General features: G+C 45.0%; 1 protein-coding gene across 1 annotated transcript in view; it reads left to right on the plus strand.

Annotated features, from left to right (window-relative positions):
* Nucleotides 1–19750, plus strand: part of dctn1b (dynactin 1b) — a gene marked incomplete in the record, with an annotated part of 103850 nt that overhangs the window by 17125 nt on the left and 66975 nt on the right. The window contains 3 exon segments of the mRNA XM_029712617.1: nucleotides 5437–5454; nucleotides 8951–8971; nucleotides 9534–9719. Coding sequence (XP_029568477.1) covers nucleotides 5437–5454; nucleotides 8951–8971; nucleotides 9534–9719 — 225 coding nt within the window.

Genomic DNA, 19750 nt, shown 5'->3' on the forward strand with positions numbered 1-19750 from the left:
ATGCTGTTTTACCCAGTACTGTTAACTGATGCTGTTTTACCCAGTAGCATGTTACTGATGCGGTTTACCCAGTAGCATGTTAACTGATGCTCGTTTACCCAGTCATGTTACTGGGGGCTGTTTACCCAGTAGCATGTTAACTGATGCTGTTTACCCAGTAGCATGTTAACTGATGCTGTTTACCCAGTAGCATGTTAACTGATGCTGTTTACCCAGTAGCATGTTAACTGATGCTGTTTACCCAGTAGCATGTTAACTGGGGGGCTGTTTACCCAGTAGCATGTTAACTGGGGGGCTGTTTACCCAGTAGCATGTTAACTGATGCTGTTTACCCAGTAGCATGTTAACTGGGGGGCTGTTTACCCAGTAGCATGTTAACTGATGCTGTTTACCCAGTAGCATGTTAACTGATGCTGTTTACCCAGTAGCATGTTAACTGATGCTGTTTACCCAGTAGCATGTTAACTGATGCTGTACTGTGCTACTCAGTGATGTACTGCTGTCTTCACACACACACACACACACACACACACACACACACAGACACACACACACACACACACACACACACACACACACACACACACACACACACACACACACACACACACACACACACACACACACACACAGTGAAACGGCAGACTGTACGCTTCTGTTGGCTATCATGATAAATGTCAGGTAGTGAGTGGCTGCAGTGTTGTAGTGGTGATGACCCCCCTATCTAGACCAGGGGTGATGACCCCTATCTATACCAGGGTGGTGACCCCTATCTATACCAGGGGTGATGACCCCTATCTATACCAGGGGTGGTGACCCCCCTATCTAGACCAGGGGTGATGACCCCTATCTAGACCAGGGGTGATGACCCCTATCTAGACCAGGGGTGATGGCCCCCTATATAGACCAGGGGTGATGACCCCCCTATCTAGACCAGGGGTGATGACCCATATCTAGACCAGGGGTGATGACCCCCTATCTATACCAGGGGTGATGACCCCCTATCTATACCAGGGGTGATGACCCCCCTATCTAGACCAGGGGTGATGACCCCCCTATCTAGACCAGGGGTGATGACCCCTATCTAGACCAGGGGTGATGACCCCCCTATCTAGACCAGGGGTGATGACCCCCTTATCTAGACCAGGGGTGATGACCCCCCTATCTAGACCAGGGGTGATGACCCCCCTATCTATACCAGGGGTGGTGACCCCCTATCTAGACCAGGGGTGATGACCCCCCTATCTAGACCAGGGGTGATGACCCCCCTATCTAGACCAGGGGTGATGACCCCCCTATCTAGACCAGGGGTGATGACCCCCTTATCTAGACCAGGGGAGCAGTCAAGGGCTGGTCAGTAGTTACTATATAGGGAACAGGGTGCCATTCTGGGCACACCCAAAGACTTCAGGGACAGAGAAGAGGCCAGCTCAGAGACTCCAGTCAGAGAGGAGAGGCCAGCTCAGAGAGAGGAGAGGCCAGCTCAGAGAGAGTAGAGGCCAGCTCAGAGGGAAAGAGAGGAGAGGCCAGCTCAGAGAGAAAGAGAGGAGAGGCCAGCTCAGAGAGAGAGAGAGGACAGGCCAGCTCAGAGAGAGGAGAGGCCAGCTCAGAGAGAGAGAGAGAGAGGAGAGAGGCCAGCTCAGAGAAAGAGAGAGGAGAGGCCAGCTCAGAGAGAGGAGAGGCCAGCTCAGAGAGAGGAGAGGCCAGCTCAGAGAGAGAGAGAGAGGAGAGGCCAGCTCAGAGAGAGAGAGAGGAGAGGCCAGCTCAGAGAGAAGAGAGGCCAGCTCAGAGAGAGAGAGAGAGGAGAGAGGCCAGCTCAGAGAGAGAGGAACCAGCTCAGAGAGAGAGAGAGAGAGGAGAGGCCAGCTCAGAGAGAGAGAGAGAGGAGAGGCCAGCTCAGAGAGAAGGAGAGAGGAGAGGCCAGCTCAGAGTTTAACATGAGACTCTATAGAACACTGTCTGTCTGAGGCCCTAACCTGAGTCCCTAACCAGTTTAACATGAGACTCTATAGAACACCGTCTGTCTGAGGCCCTAACCTGAGTCCCTAACCAGTTTAACATGAGACTCTATAGAACACTGTCTGTCTGAGTCCCTAACCTGAGTCCCTAACCAGTTTAACATGAGACTCTATAGAACACTGTCTGTCTGAGTCCCTAACCAGCAGTTTTAACATGAGACTCTATAGACCACTGTCTGTCTGAGTCCCTAACCAGTTTAACATGTGACTCTATAGAACACTGTCTGTCTGAGTCCCTAACCTGAGTCCCTAACCAGCAGTTTTAACATGAGACTCTATAGAACACTGTCTGTCTGAGTCCCTAACCTGAGTCCCTAAACAGCAGTTTTAACATGAGACTCTATAGACCACTGTCTGTCTGAGTCCCTAACCAGTTTAACATGTGACTCTATAGAACACTGTCTGTCTGAGTCCCTAACCAGTTTAACATGAGACTTTATAGAACACTGTCTGTCTGAGTCCCTAACCTGAGTCCCTAACCAGCAGTTTTAACATGAGACTCTATAGAACACTGTCTGTCTGAGTCCCTAACCTGCAGTTTTAACATGAGACTCTATAGACCACTGTCTGTCTGAGTCCCTAACCAGCAGTTTTAACATGAGACTCTATAGAACACTGTCTGTCTGAGTCCTTAACCAGTTTAACATGAGACTTTATGGAACACTGTCTGTCTGAGTCCCTAACCTGAGTCCCTAACCAGCAGTTTTAACATGAGACTCTATAGAACACTGTCTGTCTGAGTCCCTAACCTGAGTCCCTAAACAGCAGTTTTAACATGAGACTCTATAGAACACTGTCTGTCTGAGCCTGAGTGTAGAGGAAGTGCAAGTTGTTGTTACTGTCAGCAGTGTTCTGTCTGCTAAGTATCCTGGGGCTGTAAGGACAGTAATCCTACACCTGTATGTCTCTCTGTGTGGTATCTCTCCATCCCGCCCGGGACACTGACCTCGGATACAGTGATTTCACCCTGCTGCTGTTGTTTTTAAAGCAGTAACATGATACCTCCGTCTCCATCATCGCTCCTCCCTCAGTCTATCCCCTAATTCATCCCCCTCTCGTCCTTCTGGCCATCCCTCCATCTCTCCTCCCTCAGTCTATCCCCTAATTCATCCCCCTCTCTTCCTTCTGGCCATCCCTCCGTCTCCATCTTCTCTCCTCCCTCAGTCTATTCCCTAATTCATCCCCTCTCCTCCTTCTGGCCATCCCTCCGTCTCCATCTTCTCTCCTCCCTGAGAGAGAGACTCTTAGTGTTACATTTTTAAAGAGAACAGATTTTCCCCCTGCGCTTTGGTAATGGATATACAGACTCCAGTCTGCTCTGGCCCAGTAACCTAGACTAGATTCACCCAGACTACAGTCTGCTCTGGCCCAGTAACCTAGACTAGATTCACCCAGACTACAGTCTGCTCTGGCCCAGTAACCTAGACTAGATACACCCAGACTACAGTCTGCTCTGGCCCAGTAACCTAGACTAGATACACCCAGACTACAGTCTGCTCTGGCCCAGTAACCTAGACTAGATACACCCAGACTCTACCCTCCCTCCCCCCCTCCTCTATCCCTCCTCTACCCTCCCCTCAATACATCACCTTCCCCCTCCTCTATCCCTCCTCTACCCTCCTCTACTCTACCTTCAATACATCACCTTCCCCCTCCTCTATCCCTCCCCTCAATACATCACCTTCCCCCTCCTCTACCCTCTATTCAATACATCACCTTCCCCCTCCTCTATCCCTCCCCTCAATACATCACCTTCCCCCTCCTCTACCCTCTATTCAATACATCACCTTCCCCCTCCTCCACTCTCCCTTCAATACATCACCTTCCCCCTCCTCTACCCTCCTCTACTCTCTCCTCAATACATCACCTTCCCCCTCCTCTACCCTCCTCTACTCTCTCCTCAATACATCACCTTCCCCCTCCTCTACCCTCCTCTACTCTCTCCTCAATACATCACCTTCCCCCTCCTCTACCCTCCTCTACTCTCTCCTCAATACATCACCTTCCCCCTCCTCTACTCTCCCTTCAATACATCACCTTCCCCCTCCTCTACCCTCCCCTCAATACATCACCTTCCCCCTCCTCTACCCTCCCCTTCAATACATCACCTTCCCCCTCCTCTACCCTCTATTCAATACATCACCTTCCCCCTCCTCTACTCTCCCTTCAATACATCACCTTACCCCTCCTCTACCCTCCTCTCAATACATCACCTCTACCCTCCCTCCCCTCTCTCAATCTCCCTCCTACTGCTCTTCACCTCTCTCCTCCCTCCCCTCTCCCCACCTCCCTCCTCCTGCTCTTCACCTCTCTCCTCCCTCCCCTCTCTCCATCTCCCTCCTCCTGCTCTTCACCTCTCTCCTCCCTCCCCTCTCCCCACCTCCCTCCTCCTGCTCTTCACCTCTCTCCTCCTTCCCCTCTCTCCATCTCTTTCCTCCTTCCCCTCTCTCCATCTCTCTCCTCCTGCTCTTCATCTCTCTCCTCCTTCCCCTCTCACGAACTCACTCCTCCCTCTGCTCTGTACACCTATCTGGGAGGGGGCAGAGTAATGATGTAATGTATGAGCAGGGTAGTGGTTGGCAGATCACCATGAACACAAGAGGAGAGAGAGAGAAAGAGAGAGAGAGAGCGAGAGAGCGAGAGAGCGAGAGAGCGAGAGAGCGAGAGAGCGAGAGAGAGAGAAAGGGAGGGACACAGAGAGCAGGAGAGAGAAAGAGAGAGAAAGGGAGGGACACAGAGAGCAGGAGAGAGAAAGACAGAGATAGGAAGGGACAGAGAGAGCAGGAGTGAGAAAGACGGAGGAAGCGAGGGACAGAGAGAGCAGGAGAGCGACAGAGAGAGAGCCAGAAAGGGGAGGTTTCTCTGTGTGAACAGAACAGAGTTAGCTTTTGCATCACAGTAGGATGCCAGATCAGAGAGAGAGAGAGAATTAATCAGACAGAGAAGAGGGAAGGTCTGAGGAAGGATACTATACAATCTGGCAACCCTGCAGAGCAGAGTCGAAGCGTTGTGATTATACGACTGGCAACCCAACCCCCGTAACACGGATGGAACAGAAAGGACTATACGGAAAGGTTTATAGAGGGGCTGGCTGCGAGAAAACAGAAAGGAGCCTGATCTGCGGCCATTTGCACCAGCTGCAGCTTCCTTCCCCCTGTCGGAGCTGAACAGAGCTGCTACTGCCTGCTGTCTGCTGGTTGTCTGTCTGCCTACCTCACTGACTGGCCGTCTGACCGTCTGTGGCTGTCTGTCTGACCGTCTGTGGCTGTCCGTCTGTCTGACCGTCTATGTGCTCTCACAATGGCGCTGTGTAACTGAGTATCTCTCATCCTAGTGTGTGTGTGTGACCGTGTGTGTGTGACCGTGTGTGTGTGTGTGTCTGTGTGTGTCTTCTTCTCTTGCCAATATGATGAGACAGACTCCTGCCCCCAGGAAGGTACAGAGCACCATCTGATGATGTTTATTATGGGATGTTGTTGTCGTTGTCGTCATCTTTTAGTTGGTCAATTTGTGTTGGCAGAGCTGTGATCTAGATAGGTGCTTAATCCATACCTCATTTCATTAGGGGATTATGTAAATGTGTTCTGTTTTGATATTGTTGTTGTATAAATGATCTGCCAATATAGAATATAGTTCTGGGTTATGTTAACATCTCATTAGAATATGTTAACAGCTCATTAGCATATGTGAACAGCTCATTAGCATATGTTAACAGCTCATGAATTAGTGCGAGTTGATAGGGTGTTTGGATCAATGCCGGTCAATTCAGGAAGTACACTGACATTTCAGATCAATGCCAGTCAATTCAGGAAGTACACTGACATTTCAGATCAATCCCAGGCAATTCAGGAAGTACACTGACATTTCAGATCAATCCCAGTCAATTCAGGAAGTACACTGACATTTCAGATCAATGCCAGTCAATTCAGGAAGTACACCGACATTTCAGTTCAATGCCGGTCAATTCAGGAAGTACACTGACATTTCAGATTAATGCCGGTCAATTCAGGAAGTACACCGACATTTCAGATTAATGCCGGTCAATTCAGGAAGTACACCGACATTTCAGATTAATGCCGGTCAATTCAGAAAGTACACCGACATTTCAGTGCTTGGATGAATTCTATCTTTCTCCTGATCCAGAGGACAGCATGACAACGCTCGTCAGCTGCCCTGATTCTACTACACTCTTAGAAAAAAAAGGTGCCGTGTTGAATTTGAAAGGGGTCTACGGCTGTCCCTATAGGATAACTTGTTGAAGGAACCCTTTTTGGTTCCAGGTAGAACCATTTTGGTTCCTGGTAGAACCCTTTGTTGAAAGGGTTTCTCGCAGAACCCAAAAGGGTTCTACCTAGAACCAAAAGAGTTCTACCTAGAACCAAAAGAGTTCTACCTGGAACCAAAAGAGTTCTACCTGGAACCAAAAGGGTTCTACCTGGAACCAAAAGAGTTCTACCTGGAACCAAAAGGGTTCTACCTGGAACCAAAAGGGTTCTACCAGGAACCAAAAGAGTTCTACCTGGAACCAAAAAAGTTCTACCTGGAACCAAAAATGGTTCTACCTGGAACCAAAAAAGGGTTCTCCTATTGTGACATCCGAAGAACCCTTTTTGGAACCCTTTTTTTCTACCAGTGTAGTGATCTGACTAAATCCCATCAGTGGGGTCAGAGTAGTTAGGGTTAAGGTTCACTCCCTCTCGTCTGTATCAGACATGTTGTTTCACCCTCCGGACACAATGCAGTCATTAATCAGAAAGACGCTGGTGGTACCAGCCATTTATCAGATAGACTCTGTCTCTTTGTCTCTGTCTCTTCGTCTCTCTGAGGTTGAACTATGTGTGGCCAGAGACCAACAGCCAGACACAGAGGCTTTCAGGAGGAATGTTAGAACAAGAGGCACTCTAGCTCAGCGAACAATCGCCAAGAAAAATATCACTGTGGTGACCTGTTCATTCTGCTATGACCTGTTCATCCTGCTATAACCTGTTCATCCTGCTATAACCTGTTCATCCTGCTACGACCTGTTCATCCTGCTACGACCTGTTCATCCTGCTATAACCTGTTTATCCTGCTACGACCTGTTCATCCTGCTATAACCTGTTCATCCTGCTATAACCTGTTCATCCTGCTATAACCTGTTCATCCTGCTATAACCTGTTCATCCTGCTATAACCTGTTCATCCTGCTATAACCTGTTCATCCTGCTACGACCTGTTCATTCTGCTATGACCTGTTCATTCTGCTATAACCTGTTCATCCTGCTATAACCTGTTTATCCTGCTACGACCTGTTCATCCTGCTATAACCTGTTCATCCTGCTATAACCTGTTTATCCTGCTACAACCTGTTCATCCTGCTATAACCTGTTCATCCTGCTATAACCTGTTCATCCTGCTGTAACCTGTTCATCCTGCTATAACCTGTTCATCCTGCTATAACCTGTTCATCCTTCTATGACCTGTTCATCCTGCTATAACCTGTTCATCCTGCTATGACCTGTTCATCCTGCTATAACCTGTTCATCCTGCTATGACCTGTTCATCTTGCTATAACCTGTTCATCCTGCTATGACCTGTTCATCCTGCTATGACCTGTTCATCTTGCTATAACCTGTTCATCCTGCTATGACCTGTTCATCCTGCTATGACCTGTTCATCCTGCTATGACCTGTTCATCCTGCTATAACCTGTTCATCCTGCTATAACCTGTTCATCCTGCTGTAACCTGTTCATCCTGCTATAACCTGTTCATCCTGCTATAACCTGTTCATCCTGCTAAGACCTGTTCATCCTGCTATAACCTGTTCATCCTGCAATAACCTGTTCATCCTGCTATAACCTGTTCATCCTGCTATGACCTGTTCATCCTGCTGTAACCTGTTCATCCTGCTATAACCTGTTCATCCTGCTGTAACCTGTTCATCCTGCTATAACCTGTTCATCCTGCTATAACCTGTTCATCCTGCTAAGACCTGTTCATCCTGCTATAACCTGTTCATCCTGCAATAACCTGTTCATCCTGCTATAACCTGTTCATCCTGCTATGACCTGTTCATCCTGCTGTTACCTGTTCATCCTGCTATGACCTGTTCATCCTGCTGTAACCTGTTCATCCTGCTATAACCTGTTCATCCTGCTATGACCTGTTCATCCTGCTATAACCTGTTCATCCTGCTATGACCTGTTCATCCTGCTATAACCTGTTCAGTTGTGTTGCGGTGGAGAAGTTCCCTTGTAGAACAACCCAGAAGATGACGAACGGCAGTGTTATGCTTTAGACGATATGTGATGTGGTTGTCAGAAAGTGGCGATGAAGGACTTCCTGTCTTGTCCTCATCAGCTGATCTGACTGTACTGAGTTATATCTGGTTTCAGCATGCCACTAACCCTTCTGATGGGGCCTTTTCTCTCCTCTCTCTTCCTCTCCTGACCTCTCCTGACCTCTCCTGTCTCTTCCTCTCCTCTCTCTTCCTGTCTCTTCCTCCTCTAACCTCTCCTATCTCTCCTCTCTCTTCCTCTCCAATCCTCTCCTCTCTCTCTACCTCTCCGCTCTCTTCCTCTCCAATCCTCTCCTCACTCCCTTCCCCTCCTCACCTCCTCTCTCTCTTCCTCTCAATGATATTCTCCTCTCTGTTCCCCTCCAATCATCTCCTCCATCTTCCTCTCCAATCATCTCTCTCCTCTACTCTCTCTTCCTCTCCTCTTTCTATCTTTCTTCCTCTCCTCTCCTCTCCCCTCCTCATCTCTCCCTTTCTCTTATCACCAATCCTCCCCTTTCTCTCATCCCGTCCTCTCTCTTCCTCTCCCCTCCTCTCTTCTGCTCCACTCCCATCATCTCCTCTCTTCCTCTCCTCTCCTCTCCTCTCCTCTACCTTCCTCTTCCTCTCCTCTCCCCTCCTCCTCTCCTCTCTTGTCCTCTCCACTACTCTTCAGACTACGGCCAGAAGGCCCAAGGTGAGCCCAATCTTCTACAGAGGCATTTTGTTCCTTATCTTCTTGAGTGAACTTCTATGTTTTTCAAACTTTTTTCTTTCTTTCATTCCTTTCTTTATATATATATATATATATATATATATATATATATATATATATATATTTTGTCACTCATAACTAATATTTTTCTTACATAGGTCTGTATTAATCCATCTGTCCTCTGGTGAATGTCAGAAGCTTTGCCAGACATTATATTTTCTATACCAAATATCACCGTGAACATTCCTTCTCATTCCACTTGATTCCAATGTTTCAGTGTTTGTCTCGTCCCCAGTGTCTAGCCTCTTGCTGGGGACATGGTGGTCGAACCCTCATCTCTCTCTCTCTCTCCCTTCCTTTCTCCTCTCTCTCCTCCTCTCTCCTCTTCTCTCTCTCCTCCTCTTTCAATCTCTCCCTTCCTCTCTCTCTCTCCCCTCCTCTCTCTCTCTCCTCTCTCTCCTCCTCTCTCTCTCTCTCTCTCTCTCTCTCTCTCCCCTCCTCCTCTCTCTCCTCTCTCTCTCTCTCTTCCTCTCTCCCCCTCCAGCCCAGCCGTCCTGCGGGAACCGGGGCCTCCAAGGCGGGGCCCTCTGGGTCTGTGTCTGCCTCGGCTGGAGAGATGAGCAGTAGCGAGCCTTCTACCCCGGCACAGACCCCCCTGGGGGCCCCCATCATCCCCACACCCGGGGGGCTCCTCTCCCCTTCAGCCCCCCCACCTCCACTCCCCAGCAAGGTACAGTGGATTACTAACTGTACTGTATGGCCCACTGTGATACTGGAGTGATGTAATACCTTCAGGTGTAATGACACAGTAAACATGAGCTGTTCTTCCTCATTTTGTCAGTTTAGTGCTTAGGGGAATGTTAACAGGTAACCCTAACCCTAACCCTGACCCTAACCCCAACCCTAACCCTGACCCCGACCCCGACCCCAACCCCAACCCTAACCCTAACCCCAACCCCAACCCCAACCCTAACCCCCGACCCCAACCCCTGACCCTAACCCCTGACCCTAACCCCAACCCCAACCCTAACCCTAACCCCTAACCCTAACCCTAACCCCAACCCTAACCCTAACCCTAACCCTAACCCCTAACCCTAACCCCAACCCTAACCCTAACCCCTAACCCTAACCCTAACCCCAACCCTAACCCTAACCCTAACCCCTAACCCTAACCCCAACCCTAACCCTAACTGTCTTGGCTTAGACGTGTACAATATATAGCAGCCATATCATTTTTTATTTGATTTTATTATTTTACCCCTTTTTTCCCACACAATTTCGTGGTATTCAATTGGTGGTAGTTACAGTCTTGTCTCATCGCTGCAACTCCCGTACGGACTCTGGAGAGGCGAAGATCGAGAGCCATGCGTCCTCCGAAACACAACCCAACCAAGCCGCACTGCGTTTTGACACAATGCACACAATGCGCGATGAGACAAGGATATCCCTGCCGGACAAACCCTCCTCTAACCCGGACGACGCTGGGCGAAATGTGCGCCGCCCCCATGGTGTCTAAGTGTGTTACGTTAGCTATACTCTGTAGTACATGTGTCGGATTTTAATATGACCCGTTTCATCGCAGGCCGGATTTGAATACATATTTAACCAGTGTATAATGGCCACCAGGGTGCAGCTGGAAGCAGTGTTTTCAGGCTACAGTAGTGCAGTACTGTATCTAGAGGGCTGCGGTAAAAAGGGGAAACAAACCAATCGTCCTCATACCATCATGTATCGAAGTATTTTCACGGCAAAAAGTATTATGAACTTCCCGTAGCGCAGTGGTCTGAGCAGCACCGTCGGAGCGTCATGGAGTTCACACCCAGTGAGTGGTGTGCAATATTTATGACACCTTGTGTGGACTTTTATTCAAGTTTATTAAAGGTTATTAAAGGTTATTAACGGTTATTAAAGGTTATTAAAGGTTATTAACGGTTATTAAAGGTTATTAAAGTTTATTAACGGTTATTAAAGGTTATTAAAGGTTATTAACGGTTATTAAAGGTTACTGCCATTTGGAATGAGATTTGAAGGCAGCATCCCATGATAACGCGTTTTACATTCTACCGAACACCAGACATTTGTAGCAAATTCAGTGAACTACTATCGCAAAAAATAAATACAAATATCTCTCACGAATAACAAGTAAACAAGTAACATAATCGATCTCCTCACTACCTGTTAAAATGAATGAAGTTGACAGCGATCAGAATAAGGATTCTCCTCAGACACGTTGCTGGTTTTACTGCTGCATCGTTGTGGACATGACAGGTGAGCGTCCTTACAAAAACCTTCACATCTTTTTCTTCTTTCGATAGCTAAATAAGTTATTTTACCGGCTGTTTAAGAAGGACTAATAGCCACATTAGTGGTGTTTCACTGTGTAGATAATGTTACATTAGAATTGCTGTTTTTGTGATTCATCCATACGAATTTCACACCCGTGTGTACTATAATATGACAACGATGTTCATGATTTAAAAAAAAATTCCGTTGATAAACTAATATTAAAACATTTTACATTTTAGTCATTTAGCAGACGCTCTTATCCAGAGCGACTTACAGTAGTGAATGCATACATTTCATACATTTTCTGCTCCGTACTGGTCCCCCGTGGGAATCGAACCCACAACCCTGGCGTTGCAAACACCATGCTCTACCAACTGAGCCATAAAAGGTTAATATGATGTAATTTAACTAAATTAGAACGCTGTTTCTTCCTAATGTGAACTAAATGGATACAAGACAAATACTGTCATGTGATGAAGGATAACTTGTCCAATATAATTATATTCATGCATAGCAAACAAGAACATTCAGTACCGTTCAAAAGTTTAGGGAGTCACTTAGAAAATGTCCTTGTTTTTGAAAGAAAAGCAATTTTTTTTGGTCAATTTTTTAAAATAACATCAAATTGATCAGAAATACAAGTGTAGACATTGTTAATGTTGTAAATGTTGTACATGACTATTGTAGCTGGAAACGGATGATTTTTTTTAATGGATTATTAAAAATACCAAGACGACATTGAATGTTCCTGAGTGGTCTAGGTACAGTTTTTACATTAATCTGCTTGAAAATCTACGGCAAGACTTGAAAATGGCTGTCTAGCAAATGATCAACAACAAAGTTGACAGAGTTTGAAGAATTTAAAGAATAATGTGCAAATATTGTGAAAATATTGTACAATCCAGGTGTGGAAAGCTCTTAGAGAATTACCCAGAAAGACTCACAGCTCTTAGAGACTATCCCAGAAAGACTCACAGCTCTTAGAGAATTACCCAGAAAGACTCAAAGCTCTTAGAGAATTACCCAGAAAGACTCACAGCTCTTAGAGACTATCCCAGAAAGACTCACAGCTCTTAGAGAATTACCCAGAAAGACTCACATGTGTAATCGCTGCAAAAGGTGATTCTAACATATATTTCCAAATTTTTTTTTCATTTTCAATAAATTTGCAAAAATGTCTAAAAAACATATTTTCACTTTGTCATTATAGGATATTGTCTGTAGATGGCTGAGGGGGAAAAAAATCAATTTAAATCCATTTTGAATTCAACACATTAAATGGTGGAATAAATCAATAGGTATAAATATTTTCTGAAGGCGTTGAATATCTCTGACAAAGTGAGAACTTAACCTCTCTCTCAAACCCGTGAATTAATGTGAGGCCAGAGATTTTTAAGAGAGATATTCATCTGCTTTGTGAGATTGTGATGACTGTAGACTTTAATACTAACATCACCAATCTGAGGTAATAAAGGAAGTGTGTTTACCATAACTAATTATTTGTGTTGTGCTGAAAATGTTAGTCTGAGTAATAAATATAGTGACACCGTTCTGTGTTCACCAGGAAATTAGCATAATAAATATTATAATATGTAAATCCAGGCTGTATCACATCCGGCTGTGATTGGGAGTCCCGTAGGGGCGGCGCACAATTGGCCAAGCGTCGTTTGGGTTTGGCCGGGGTAGGCCGTCATTGTAAATAAGAATTTGTTCTTACCTGACTTGCCTAGTTAAATTAAGGTTAAATAAAGGTTAAATAAAGGTTAAATCATTTAAACAATTATAATAATAATAAATGATAGTAAATCCACATTTTTACAACAATGACATCATCTAGTCTGAAAAAATAATAATAATTCTCCAGACACTCCTAACCTGCTGACCAGACCACTTTCACGCAGGTTGAAATATCAAAACCAACTCTGAACCAACTCTATTAATTTGGGGACAGGTCGAAAAAGCATTAAACATTCATGGAAATTTAGCTAGTTAGCTTGATGTTGCTAGCTAATTTGTCCTGGGATATTAACATTGGGTTGTTATTTTACCTGAAATGCACAAGGTCCTCTACTCCGATAATTAATCCACAGATAAAACGGTAAACCGAGTTCGTTTCTAGTAATCTCTCCTTCTTCTTCTATGGACTTTATATGGCGGTTGGCAACCAATTTTAAGGTGCATTACCACCACCAACTAGACTGGAGTGTGGACCACAGTTTATCTTTCAATCACCCACTTGGGTATATGCTCCTAACAACCAATGAGGAGATGGGAGAGGCGGGACTTCAAGCGTCACAAATAGAACCTATTTTAGCGCCTGGCTACGCAATGATTGAATAGCATGTATGTGTACATTTATTTTGCGACATGAGCGGTGTGGTCTGCATGTTAGGGTCTGTACAGAACCGCCTCAATTTGTCGGGGGCATGGACTCTACACGGTGTCAAAAGCGTTCCACAGGGATGCTGGTCCATGTTGATTCCAACGCTTCCTATAGTTGTGTCAAGTTGGCTGGATGTCCTTTGGGTAGGTGGACCATTCTTGATACACACAGGAAACTGTTGAGGGTGAAAAACCCAGCAGCGTTTGCAGTTCTTGACACAAACAGGTGCGCCTGGCACCTACTACCAAATCAAATGTATTTATATTTCAAATCAAATCAAATTTATTTATATAGCCCTTCTTACATCAGCTGATATATCAAAGTGCTGTACAGAAACCCAGCCTAAAACCACAAACAGCAAGCAATGCAGGTGTAGAAGTACGATGGCTTTTCATAGCCAATCATTTGAGAGTATCTCTGCCACTCCTGCTGTCTCTAGAGAATTGAAAACAGCAGGTCTGGGACAGGTAGCACGTCCGGTGAACAGGTCAGGGCTCCATAGACACAGGCAGAACAGTTGAAACTGGAGCAGCAACACGGCCAGGTGGACTGGGGACAGCAAGGAGTCATCATGCCAGGTAGTCCTGAGGCATGGTCCTAGGGCTCAGGTCCTCGAGAGAGAGAGAGAAAGAAAGAAAGAAAGAGAGAAAGAGAGAATTAGAGAGAGCATACTTAAATTCACACAGGACACCGGATAAGACAGGAGAAATACTCCAGATATAACAGACTGACCCTAGCCCACCAACACATAAACTACAGTAGCATAAATACTGGAGGCTGAGACAGGAGGTGTCAGAGACACTGTGGCCCCTTCCGATGATACCCCCGGACAGGGCCAAACAGGCAGGATATAACCCCACCCACTTTGCCAAAGCATAGCCCCCACACCACTAGAGGGATAACTTCAACCACCAACTTACCATCCTGCGACAAGGCCGAGTATAGCCCATGAAGATATCCCCCACGAGGGGGGTGCCAACCCAGACAGGAAGACCACGTCAGTGACTCAACCCACTCAAGTGACGCACCCCTCCCAAGGACGGCATGGAAGAGCACCAGTAAGCCAGTGACTCAGCCCCTGTAATAGGGTTAGAGGCAGAGAATCCCAGTGGAGAGAGGGGAACTGGCCAGGCAGAGACAGCAAGGGCGGTTCGTTGCTCCAGAGCCTTTCCGTTCACCTTCACACTCCTGGGCCAGACTACACTCAATCATAGGACCTACTGAAGAGATGAGTCTTCAGTAAAGACTCAAAGGTTGAGACCAAGTCTGCGTCTCTCACATGGGTAGGCAGACCATTCCATAAAAATGAAGCTCTATAGGAAAATGCCCTGCCGCCAGCTGTTTGTTTAGAAATTCTAGGGACAATAAGGAGGTCTGCGTTTTGTGACCGTAGCGTACGTGTAGGTATATATGACAGGACCAAATCGGAAAGATAGGTAGGAGCAAGCCCATGTAATACTTTGTAGGTTAGCAGTAAAATCTTGAAATCAGCCCTAGCCTTAACAGGAAGCCAGTGTAGGGAGGCTAGCACTGGAGTAATATGATACATTTTTTTGGTTCTAGTCAGGATTCTAGCAGCCGTATTTAGCACTAACTGAAGTTTATTTTGTGCTTTATCCGGGTAGCCGGAAAGTAGAGCATTGCAGTAGTCTAATCTAGAAGTGATAAAATCATGGATTAAAAAAGCATGGATTCATTTTTCTGCATAATTTTTGGACAGAAGGTTTCTTATTTTTGCAATGTTACGTAGATGGAAAAAAGCTGTCCTTGAAACAGTCTTGATATGTTCGTCAAAAGAGAGATCAGGGTCCAGAGTAACGCCGAGGTCCTTCACAGTTTTATTTGAGGCGACTGTACAACCATCAAGATTAATTGTCAGATTCAACAGAAGATCTCTTTGTTTTTTGGGACCTAGAACAAGCATCTCTGTTTTGCCCGAGTTTAAAAGTAGAACGTTTGCAGCCATCCACTTCCTTATGTCTGAAACACAGGCTTCTAGCGAGGGCAATTTTGGGGCTTCACCATGTTTCATTGAAATGTACAGCTGTGTGTCATCCGCATAGCAGTGAAAGTTAACATTATGTTTTCGAATGACATCCCCAAGAGATAAAATATATAGTGAAAACAATAGTGGTCCTAAAACGGAACCTTGAGGAACACCGAAATTTACAGTTGATTTGTCAGAGGACAAACCATTCACAGAGACAAACTGATGTCTTTCCTACAGATAAGATCTAAACCAGGCCAGAACTTGTCCGTGTAGACCAATTTGGGTTTCCAATCTCTCCAAAAGAATGTGGTGATCGATGGTATCAAAAGCAGCACTAAGGTCTAGGAGCATGAGGACTGTCACGGCTTTCTTCGTCGGAGGACGATATAGCGAAATCGTCGTCTGAAAAGGTGGACCAATATGCAGCAGAGTTGGTGTTCATTTTCTTAATTTATTAAAGAACGTTGAACACGAAAAACTAGAAAACAATAAGCACGACAAATGACAGTTTTGCAGGCTCACAACAACACGCAACGCAAAAACAATCTCCCACAAATACAAGACAAACACACCCTAATATATGGGACTCTCAATCAAAGGCAAAGAGAAAACACCTGCCTTCAATTGAGAGTCCCAACCCCAATTAATCAACCATAGAAACACAGACTACCTAGACTAGACATAGAATTACCTAAACATAGATCATAAACCAAAAACCCGGAAATACTAAATCAAACGCCCTTTTCCCAAAACACCACCCTGAACCACATAAAACAAATACCCTCTGCCACGTCCTGACCAAACTACAATACCAATTAACCCTTATACTGGCCAGGACGTGACAAGGACAGATGCAGAGCCTCGGTCTGACGCCATTAAAAGGTCATTTACCACCTTCACAAGTGCAGTCTCAGTGCTATGATGGGGTCTAAAACCAGACTGAAGCGTTTCGTATACATTGTTTGTCTTCAGGAAGGCAGTGAGTTGCTGCACAACAGCTTTTTCTAAAACTTTTGAGAGGAATGGAAGATTCGATATAGGCCGATTAGTTTTTTATATTTTCTGGGTCAAGGTTTGGCTTTTTCAAGAGGCTTTATTACTGCCACTTTTAGTGAATTTGGTGCACATCCGGTGGATAGAGAGCCATTTATTATGTTCAACATAGGAGGGCCAAGCACAGGAAGCAGCTCTTTCAGTAGTTTAGTTGGAATAGGGTCCAGTATGCAGCTTGAAGGTTTAGAGGCCATGATTATTTTCATCATTGTGTCAAGAGATATAGTACTAAAACACTTAAGTGTCTCCCTTGATCCTAGGTCCTGGCAGAGTTGTGCAGACTCAGGACAACTGAGCTTTGGAGGAATACACAGATTTAAAGAGGAGTCCGAAATTTGCTTTCTAATGATCATGATCTTTTCCTCAAAGAAGTTCATGAATTTATCACTGCTGAAGTGAAAGCAATCCTCTCTTGGGGAATGTTGCTTTTTAGTTAGCTTTGCGACAGTATCAAAAAGAAATTTCGGATTGTTCTTAATTTCCTCAATTAACTTGTATGGGCTAGCGTCCCACCTGCGGGACGCAGCCAGTGAAATATCAGGGCGGCAAAAACAACAAAATGTCATAATTCTACTTTCTCAAACATACAACTATTTTACACCTTTTTAAAGATACACTTCTCCTTGATGTAACCACATTGTCCGATTTCAAAAAGGTTTTACAGCGAAAGCAAAACATTAGATTATGTTAGGAGAGTACATAGACAAAAATAATCACACAGCCATTTTCCAAGCAAGGACATGTGTCAATAAAACCCGAAACACAGCTAAATGAAGCACTAACCTTTGACGATCTTCATCAGATGACACTCCTAGGACATTATGTTACACAATACATGTATGTTTTGTTCGATAAAGTTCATATTTATATCCAAAAACAGCATTTTACATTGGCGCGTGACGTTCAGAAAATGTATTCCCACCAAAACGTCCGGTGAATGTGCACATCAATTTACAAAAATACTCATCATAAACGTTGACAAAATATATAAAAATTATTTAAAGAATTATAGATAGACTACCCCTGGATGCAACCGCTGTGTCAGATTTTAAAATAGCTTTACGGAGAAAGCACATTTTTCAATATTCCGAGTACATAGCTCAGCCATCACGGTGAGCTATTCAGACACCCGCCAAGTTCGGGGCAACCTAAACTCAGAATTAGTATTAATAATATTATTTTACCTTTGCTGATCTTCGTCAGAATGCACTCCCAGGACTGTTACTTGCACAAGAAATGTTGTTTTTGTTCGAAATAATCCATATTTATGTACAAATACTTTTGTTTGTGCGTACAGATCACTTATCCAAAGTCATAACGCGCGAGATTGATGCGCGGGCGCGGAACGAGAGACGAAAAGTCAAAATGCCCCATTACCGTACTTAGAAGCATGTCAAACGCTGTTTAAAATCAATCTTTATGGTATTTTTAACGTAAAATTGCAATAATATTCCAACCGGACAATAGCATAGTCATTCAAGAAGAAAAAGAAGGAGGGGCGCGCTCGCGGGACCGAGCATATCCAATCCCTTTGTTGCCAGGCAGACCACTCAGTAACTGAGCTCCTATAATCTGCCCAGTGACAGGAGAATGCTCAAACCACTTTCTGAAGGCTTTAGACAGCCAATGGAAGTCTTAGGAAGTGCAACGTCACCCCACAGACACTGTAGCTTCGATAGAGAATCAAAAGAAGAACTACAATTCTCAGACTTTCCACTTCCTGCAGAGATTTTTCTCAGGTTTTTGCCTGCCATATGAGTTCTGTTATACTCACAGACACCATTCAAACAGTTTTAGAAACTTCAGAGTGTTTTCTATCCAAATATACTAATTATATGCACATTCTAGTTTCTGAGCCAGAGTAGTAACCTGTTTAAATTGGGTACGTTTTTCATCCGGCCGTGAAAATACTGCCCCCTAGCCCAGACAGGTTAAGTTGGGAAAATAGGATGATCGAGCAGCAGTGAGGGCTCTTCGATACTGCACGGTACTGTCTTTCCAAGCTAGTCGGAAGACTTCCAGTTTGGTGTAGCGCCATTTCCGTTCCAATTTTCTGGAAGCTTGCTTCAGAGCTCGGGTATTTTCTGTATACCAGGGAGCTAGTTTCTTATGACAAATGTTTTTAGTTTTTAGGGGTGCAACTGCATCTAGGGTATTGCGCAAGGTACAATTGAGTTCCTCAGTTAGGTGGTTAACTGATTTTTGTCCTCTGACGTCCTTGGGTAGGCAGAGGGAGTCTGGAAGGGCATCAAGGAATCTTTGGGTTGTCTGAGAATTTATAGCACGGCTTTTGATGATCCTTGGTTGGGGTCTGAACAGATTATTTGTTGCAATTGCAAACGTAATAAAATGGTGGTACGATAGTCCAGGATTATGAGGAAAAACATTAAGATCCACAACATTTATTCCATGGGACAAAACTAGGTCCAGAGTATGACTGGCAGTGAGTAGGGCCGGAGACATGTTGGACAAAACCCACTGAGTCGATGATGGCTCCGAAAGCCTTTTGGAGTGGGTCTGTGGACTTTTCCATGTGAATATTAAAGTCACCAAAAATTAGAATATTATCTGCTATGACTACAAGATCCGATAGGAATTCAGGGAACTCAGTGAGGAACGCTGCATATGGCCCAGGAGGCCTGTAAACAGTAGCTATAAAAAGTGATTGAGTAGGCTGCATAGATTTCATGACTAGAAGCTCAAAAGTCGAAAAGGTCGTTTTTTTTTGTAAATTGAAATTTGCTATGGTAAATGTTAACAACACCTCTGCCTTTGCCGGATGTGCGGGGGATATGGTCACTAGTGTAACTAGGAGGTGAGGCCTCATTTAACACAGTAAATTCATCAGGCTTAAGCCATGTTTCAGTCAGGCCAATCACATCAAGATTATGATCAGTGATTAGTTCATTGACTATAACTGCCTTGGAAGTGAAGGATCTAACATTAAGTTGCCCTATTTTGAGATGTGAGGTATCACAATCTCTTTCAATAATGGCAGGAATGGAGGAGGTCTTTATACTAGTGAGATTGCTAAGGTGAACACCGCCAT

This window comes from Salmo trutta, chromosome 25 (assembly GCF_901001165.1).
Source record: "Salmo trutta chromosome 25, fSalTru1.1, whole genome shotgun sequence".
Classification (NCBI taxonomy): domain Eukaryota; kingdom Metazoa; phylum Chordata; class Actinopteri; order Salmoniformes; family Salmonidae; genus Salmo; species Salmo trutta.